The sequence below is a fragment of the Pundamilia nyererei genome, unplaced genomic scaffold (genome assembly GCF_000239375.1).
Source record: "Pundamilia nyererei isolate P.nyererei 1_Seehausen unplaced genomic scaffold, PunNye1.0 scaffold00134, whole genome shotgun sequence".
NCBI lineage: Eukaryota > Metazoa > Chordata > Actinopteri > Cichliformes > Cichlidae > Pundamilia > Pundamilia nyererei.
In genome coordinates this window covers 1043075-1051766 of record NW_005187535.1, presented here as the reverse complement: position 1 = coordinate 1051766, position 8692 = coordinate 1043075, and the positions used below count along the sequence as shown (strand labels likewise).

At 37.9% G+C, this 8692-nt stretch overlaps 1 protein-coding gene across 1 annotated transcript in view; it reads right to left on the bottom strand.

Annotated features, from left to right (window-relative positions):
- Nucleotides 1–6670: 6670 nt before the first annotated feature.
- Nucleotides 6671–8692, bottom strand: part of LOC102206313 (long-chain fatty acid transport protein 1-like) — a 9017-nt gene continuing 6995 nt past the window's right edge. The window contains exons 10-12 of the mRNA XM_005743709.1: nt 7445–7609; nt 7207–7353; nt 6671–7113 (exon numbers count right to left, since the gene is read on the bottom strand). Coding sequence (XP_005743766.1) covers nt 6956–7113; nt 7207–7353; nt 7445–7609 — 470 coding nt within the window. The 3' untranslated portion in view covers nt 6671–6955. The remainder of the gene's footprint in view (nt 7114–7206; nt 7354–7444; nt 7610–8692) is intronic.

Genomic DNA, 8692 nt, shown 5'->3' with positions numbered 1-8692 from the left:
GTTGGTTTAAATAGCATAAAAACTACCTATAGGCTTTATAAAACATGGCATTAACATGGTTTAAAAAGAAAAGCATACATCAACTTCCATTAAAATACTCTATGCATCTAAGGGCATGCACGATACTTCACATTCCATACTGTGTTTATACCTTTGCATGGCTGCCGGGTTAAAAAGTGAAGTCGGGTAAAGAAACTGAGGAATCACCTCTTTCGTCACCTAAAGAAAATAAGATTCGTGCTTTTGTTGTTTTCTTTGTTAATGTAAGACAAAATCTGCAAAATTCTTTACACTGGTTTGATTTGTGAGCATAATCCAGTGACATTTAAAAATCATAATGACAGATTTTGACATTAGTTCATCGCTTTGGATCTACGTTAGCTCTCGTCCTAATCCGTTCACACTGTTTATCCTTACCTTATCTTCATCAGACTTTTCACTGCGGTAGAGTCCATAAATCGTATGTTAGCAGTCAACACTCTGGACAAAGATGCCAAATAAAAGCATGTCAGTGCTTGTGCACTCCCATTCATTTGGCAGTTTATTTAGCAGTTTTAAAGAATGGATCGTGATTATAGTCACATCTTCTGCTTCTGATGTAGAATAAATATAGGCAGTTGTGAAGAAGCCTTAAAACCCTCAGTTTGTTGGTAAAGGATGGATCTCCATTTATTGAAGGTCAGTCGTGGTATTTTTGTTGGTAAACCCTCAGAAAGACCTTTGCTTTCCTATTTTCAAGCTTCAGAAATCAGTTGTCTCTTTCATTTTGGCTTTCATAATGTTTGTCATTTCCACCTTCACGCTTCCACCTTTGCCTTTTTCTTTATTACAGGTACAGCAATTGTGACACTCTGAGGTGTTAGTAAATGAGAATTTGGCAGATTTACTGTTTCCCCATTTTTATTCACAAAAAAAATCACAGATCTGTATGAATGTTAAACATTTAGCTAGCACAAAATTCATGTCACACAATCACTGACACTGATAAATGCTTATTTTTAATCTTATTTGTTGCTATGCTGAAATTATTCAGCAAGGAAAAACTAATATTCGGCCCATTTATCAAGCTATCTTCATTTATTATCTTTATCTGATGATACATTATGCAAACTGACATTAAAGCTTTTACTAAACAAAGGAGTTTTCATCTCCTGCTGTCACCCAGCCGCCATTACATTGGCACGTCTGAAGTATTAACAGAACATAAGGGCTGGATGAGCTGTCACTGACCTGACTGAAACTGAGTATGGTGAATGACAAAGGGAAGTTCTAGCTAGATGCTGCCCTGCCTCTTGTTCATCACCCTCATCAACTTGGAATCAAGCCACAAAATCCATTCTCTGAAAATGGTGCGACGGAGGTGAAGTGGCACAACACAGAATCAGCTGTTGTAATTGAGCAAACTGATGATAGAGCTATACAGCTGAGAGGGGTAATTGTGTGCAGCACACAGAGAATGACTAAGACATTGAACAATTTTACTTCAGAGACCCAATTTTCCCTGTCCTTGAAACTGATAACGTTTGGAGAGAGAGAGGTAACAGTCAGCTGTCAGGATTACTGGGGCTGAGTGGGAGGACATCTGAAGATGATAAGAGAGAGCTGGCAGAGGAAAAACATGAAGTCTATAAAACCTGTATGGTAAACACATGAAGAGATGCAGGCAGAGGCAGCTTTTTTAGGTTGATGTGTTTCATCTTGTCCCTGCCACTGTCTCCGAACTTGCTGCGCAGAGTTTTGGCCAAAACATGCCTGATTGAAGTTTGCCCATTCACAGCAATCTATGTGTGCAAAGCGGCAAAAGTTATTTAATGACATCAATATTTATATTTACTCACTCACCAAAATAAAACCATTTTTAACAAATGTATTTTGCCTTCAGGGTTCACTTAAGCATGACTCCTAATGGATAAAGGAAAGACTAAACTGTGAAGCGCTTCACGAGCACATATTCAACTTGCAAAAATGTCTTGTTATTTTAATAAAAGCCTGAATCCTGGTAGCGCAAACACTGAATAATTTAAAACTTGATGCTGCATGTGTTAATTTGAAAACTAAAAGAACCCCTGAACTGTGACTGTGCACGTTCCAACAAACACACGCAAGTACCAAACATTACCAGAACTTAATTACTGCTACAGTTCAATGGGAGGGAGACGACTGAGGTAGTAAAAAAAAAAAACTAAGAAAGGAATGAAGTTAGCCCTTGGATATGAAAATATATACCATAAATTACAGGGTCATAAAGTCAAGTTGACACTGCAGGGTGATATATGGCTACATCTGGTGGACACACATTTCCTGAGCTTTACGTTTGAGGTGGAGGTATCGTTTCATGCAGGTCACAGAAAAAAGTAAGCCTCACTTCTCGACATGTTGCACACGCAGCTCTAATACCAAGACACATGGGCACATGTAGCGCACTTCCACTAAGCTGTTTTCATTATTTGTCATCTGTTTCATACAAACATCCAGCTTCTGCATTCGTGAAACCAAGCTGGCATCACGTTTGAAGGCTTCAACTGTCACCACCAAGTCCCTCTCCATAGACCTCTTCCTGGATTTAAGGCAAAAAGCCTTATCTTTCCTCTCTTGTTACTTGACTCTCCAGAGTGTTATGAGAAATGCGAAGAGCACTTGTCAGCGTTCTGTTTGGATGACTAGGACCCCTTAAGTAAACTATTTGCAGCTGGAAGCCATGCACGGCACATGGTTTACATTTTAACATGGGCAGCTATACGCTGAAAAGTGTTAGGTAATGAGCATAAGACTTTACATTTAAAGAAAGAATAGAAAATAATCAATGCTGTTTTCCTATTACAGACTTTATAAGTTGAGGTTACATGAAAAGAGGGAGCTCGTATAAACATTTACCACTCACTGTGGTATTCTTAATTCTTCACTCCTTTTACTTTGGCATGCAGGAATTTAACCTCAAATTTCACAATGTTGTTTTCCAAGTTTTACCAAAGCAAAGAACCCTCTTTATTTGGCATCCCTTGTGAGTTATGAACAGAAGATTAACCTTAACCAAAACTATTTTCCCAACTGATTCCTTCACGTGAATACGATCAGAGGCCCCACCAACTAAACTTAGCTAGTATTTTATGAAAAAAAAAAAGTTATTTCACATGTTTTTCTTTTCAAGGATGTATTTCAGATTTCTCTTGACAGGATCACAAAAGTGAAAGACCTAGAAGAGATCTGTTTATTTCACTGAAAGCAATAAAGCAACTTCCTGAAGGATCAGATGCAGAGCAGCTGGCAGGAATTTACTTTTTTCCTCAAGGACACTTCAGCGGGGTAGATGATTGCCAGCAAGAGTGCTTGAATGCTGGTGTTCTAGTTGCAGTTGCACCGATGTCACGAAGCCAAACCAAACATTAGCACGAAGACATCAAATAACAGCAGAGCGCTCGCAGCCTTACAAGATCTGAACCCTATTCTTTGCAAAGACTAAGGGGGGCCTCTCAAGACTGTTTCATACTTTTTCATTTGCATGCTTCCTGCAACCACAGCAAGCGGATATTTAAACAAGGCAGCAGTCGGGCTTTAAAAAAATCTCCTGTAAATATTCATTTTCCTTCCCAAACAGATGCCGCCTTGTGTTAATCCAAGATTAGTTGATTCAAGCTGAATTTAGAGTGAATTTCAAAGCAGCATCGAGCTGAAAACTGAGCTGGTAATAACTGTGTCTATCATTGTCTTACATATGTGCTGTCTCACAAGAGTCAAGACATGAAATTTGAGCTGCACATACACGCACACATGCAGACCACAATGCCAAGAAAAACTGAAGACCTGGAGAGGTGGGTTGTGTTTCTGTCAAGTCTGTACAAATACGAGAAAAGACGTACTTTATTTTAGGTAAAAGATGTATTCTCATATTCAAAATATAACTTACGAAAAAGTAGTGGTAGTAGTGTTTCTGCTTTTTACTTATTTAAAAAGATGTACAGAAACATGCCAAAAATGAAGTAAAAGTACTTTTTGTGCAGAATGATCTCGTCATTGCTCTCCTGTTGTGGCACTTGATCAGAGCATCAGTTGTGCTTCCTCTTAGTTTTTGTTATATAGTGTTGTGAAAAACTCTTTGCCCTTTCCTGATTTCCTTTTTTTGTGCATCTTTGTCACACTAAAATGTTTCTGATATCAAATGAATGTTAATAAATAAATAAATGAAAATAACCAGACTTAATAGGGAAAAAATATTAAGGGAAAAAATCTATCCAAACCTACCTGGACTTACATGAAAAGTAATAATTGGTTCTGCTATACTTGGCAGCAAAAACTGCAATCAAATATTTTAAATAACTGGCAATGAGTCTTTGGCATCATTGTGGAGAAATTTTGGCCGATTCTTCTTCTCTGAATTATTTTAATTCAGCCACACTGGGGTCAGTTTAACATCACAAACCAGTGTCTTTTTTTAACACTGGGTCAAGTAGGTTTGGATTGCTTTTTTCCTCTTAGTAAATGAAAACATCTTTTAAAAACTAATTTTAGTTTTATTTTGGCTATTTTTGTCTAATATTAATTTTTTTGATGATTCGAAACATATGAGACTAACAAATATGAAAAAAACGAATAAATAAGCAATTTAAATAACAAACATTTGGTGTATACCACTCACGGTGATTTGGTATCTGACAAAAGGCTCAGGCTAGAGTGTTCAATCTATGTATGATGTCTATATGAGGAAGTGTCCTTTATATGGGCATCTTGGACACACATTTGTGACTGTTCAACCCTTCTGTGTGTAAGGGATAGCCAATCAGAAGAAGGCTTAGTTATAGTAGAGGAGCCAAACGAGCTTCAGACAAAGAATGAACTGTGGGGCTACACCAAAATCAAGTATAAGATAAATAAGGACTTCTGCAACTGTGAATAAATATTTGGAGCCTCCTCAAGTACTTGAGCAATTGAGTAAATGTACTTGCTTTTCACTACTTGATTTGGTAAAGTACTAACATATGTTACATACTAGATAACTAGCAGCTAATCAGAAGGGCACTTATTGCAGAAAGTGTGATAGATGATTAGTTTTTAAGTCTTTTTGCCTTTAAGGGGAGCTCTGAACATCACAAATGGGATGAGCGAAAAGATGCTTCACTGCAAAAATGTCCCACAGACCTGTAAACATGCATTCAAATGATTGGAGCTGATGTTTTATTTATTTTACCGTCTTCTTACTTTACAAACAGTTTTCATTGTGTTTTAGGCTGACAAGAAACTCACAGAAGACCACATGGAGAGGGATTTATGTGAAAGACTTTTGTGAAACAGCCAGAGTAACACTGAACACTGGAATGGAAAAAGTGAATCAGTCATGCAGTGAAATCCCTGACAGAAAAAAATTGTCACTGAATAAAGAGAAGCTTGATTCAATTAAATGTTTCACAACTAGTAAATGAATGAGAACGGGTATTTAAAATGACAAACTCTTTTTCACACAACTGCAAGGTTGGAATTAATTAGTTTGTGGCTTTGCTGTTTATTTTAACAGACAAGCATGATTGTGCCTGACGATATGATACGTTTTATATTAGTACCTGTGGAAAAACACTAGGGTAGCTGCTAGTATGTCTGATAAGATGAAACACATTGCCCTCTAGAGTTAGTTTGCATGCATGCATGCAACTTTCTGGTCGCTTCATGAACTCATAAAAGATGGACAGCATCTGAGGGAGTCTCCTGGGGTCAACAGTTTCTACATCACACAGACAGGAACAGAACAAAATATGGGTAAGTTTGCCACTTCCACAGCCATCCCTAGTCTTATGCATGCTGCAGGAGGGGTCTTTAAAACTTGAATATGCTGTTAGGATACAGTGTCAGCCTTGTTTGTTTGTCCTGATAGTTTCAGTCAGATGAGAAAAAAAAACTGTCCACTTGCGTCTGATTGGCCTATATTTATTTATTGAGCTTTAGTTTTGTTTATATAAGTCTGTAACGTTCTGCCTGTTTGATTATCTTCATACATGTAACCCCAGTTAGTTCTCAGTGTCAATATATGCTCATACATTCCTTTAGTCCTTGTTGTCACTTTTCTCATGTGCTACCTTGGTGCTCTGTTTTCCTTGGAACCTGCTCTTTGCTCCTCTCATTCACAGCCTAACAAAGACGCTTTTCTGTTGTTGAATCTGCTTCATCCACATCTAATTCTCAGCACATCAGTTGCAGACAGCAACCATGTGTCGCAAGTTTTTGGGAGAATGATTGATATTAACCCAGACATCATTTTTAACTTTAAAATACAATTCAGTGTCAGTGTCTGCCTTAAAAGCCAATCAATGCCCAGCATGTACTGTAATATAACACACTGGTGCTTGGACTCAACGTGACTGGTTTTAGGTGATGAAAGTTAAAAGTCACTTTGCTTTCACAAAAAGAACCCACATATTTTGTGCCATGATTCAAGGCTACTACTTTTGACACTTGAGAAAAATGCTTAAAAGGATAAAATGTAACTTGCACCGGGACTGGCTGGCACAGGCGTTCACAAGCTGATAATTGAAGTTTGCCGTGCGGTGCTGTCCTGAGTCTTTCTGTGCTGCTCTGTTTGAAACAAGTCTTTAGGCAGCTATGGAGTATTGGTCATGTTAAAAAATGAATTTTCAAATAATAGTTATTACTTAATTTCCATAAATTACTGAGTTTTCAGTCATCCTTTTTCTTGTAAGAAGGAACATATTTTATTATATATATATATAAATCGTATTTATTATGATTGGAAATTCACACATTGTTCATATATATATATATATAGATATGTGTGTGTGTGTGTGTGTGTGTGTATATATGATGCCTCAGAGAAATCTGACCAAGCCAAATCTATTCAGGTAGGTGAGCTTAATGTTCATCTTAAAAAAACAACAAACACAAAATAACTATATCAAAAACACAGTCAGAGTAAGTTGTGTTAACCCAGTAGCCTTGTTAGCTCCTTCTTCTTTCAAAGAGACACTTTCCCTTCATTGATGGCATCATATAATTCATCAGTGACAGGCTGATAATGTCCAGCACGACTGTTCAGAAAGTAAATCTTTTCACTCGAGTTTTGTGGCTTGTATCCTTCCTTCTGCAGCCGTGTCTTCTGAATTTTGAAAGTACCTGTGAACAAGATAAAAAATATATATATATATAGTTTTTATGTAATTTTAGAAAATCACATTGCCGTTTGAATGTTTTTTCACTGATGTTCACCTGTAGTGTCAACAGACGGCATGAACCGAAGGAAGACAGGGCATGCGTAGGAGGGCAAAGCTTTTTGTACACCGATCAAGAATGCACCAAGGTCCAACTGGTTTCCCTCCTGAGCTATTGCTGCCATACCGGCCTTCCCTTCCACACCTGAACACAATAAAACACAGAGTATTCATCAGCTTTTGAGTCTGTTTATTTGCCTGAAATGTGCCGATGAAATAATTCATTTCATCCATGCCTGGCACAGACACTCCATAGACGGCAACATCGGTGTGTCCCAGTAGTTTGCTGAGGACTCCCTCCACCTCTGTCGTGGAAACGTTCTCCCCTCGCCAGCGAAAAGTGTCGCCGCTGCGGTCCATGAAATACATGTAGCCATAATCATCCATCACCAGTATATCACCTAAAGCACAGACAGTGACAGAGCAATAAAATAATCATCATTCTGATCGCTGAAAATGAATGACAGTCGTGAAAAAGAACGTATTCAGAGGACTGGGAAATACTAAGTATACCCTTACTGCTTCCATATAAAGAAATAAGCAGCAGCCAGATGCTTTTTAATTTTGAAAAAGCCAAAGACTCTACAGGCTTTAGTTAGCATGTTAATTAGATCAATTAAGAGCAAGTATGGCTAATTTGTAAAGGTTACCAAACAGAAAAAACCCTCTTCTCTCTAAAAACAATATGACACAGCTTAGGTTTGCAAAGCTGCATCTGAACAAACCTCAATACTTCTGGAATAATGTCCTTTAAATAGATGAGATCAAAGTAGAGATGTTTGGCCGTAATGCACAGCACCAGTTTTAACTACAATCAGCTGTCAAGTACCATGGTGGAGGGGTGATTTGGGTTTGTTTTGCAATCACCGAGCAAAATCACTGCTCTTTAAGGCCATCTGTCTGACAACTAAAGCTTGGCCAAAGGGCCACCATTCCAAGCACATTATTAAGTCTGAAAAAATCCACAAAAAAAGAAATCAAGGTGTTGTAATGGCCCAGTCAAAATCTAGACCTCAACCTGATTGAAATTCCATTGTGGATGATAGGAGAGCTGTAAACAAACCAATGACCTGAAGCAACTTTGTAAAGAAGAGTCAAAATTCATCCAGAACAATGTGAGAGAATGACAACTCACAAAGCCAGAAAATGACTACTTTCAGTGAGGGTTAAATTCACGATTCACAAACTGCTTGAATGAAAAAAATGACAAGCTTGCTCCTCACAATGCACCATCATCTGGCTTGGAAACTGTCGTTGCCAGGGAGCAAACTTTCATTGCAATCAATGATTCTTGACACTAAAGTTGATGTTTGCTCTGTGAAAAAAAACGATGTCTGTGGTGAAATTACAGATGCAGCAGCTAAAGTGTTCCGAATGGGACTTTCACTGCTGAAAATAGCGGCAGTACTGGAAGCAGTCCAGTCGTGTCATGATCATAAATTATTTTCAGTTTTCTTATGAAAACAGAAGCCAATTAAAATGTG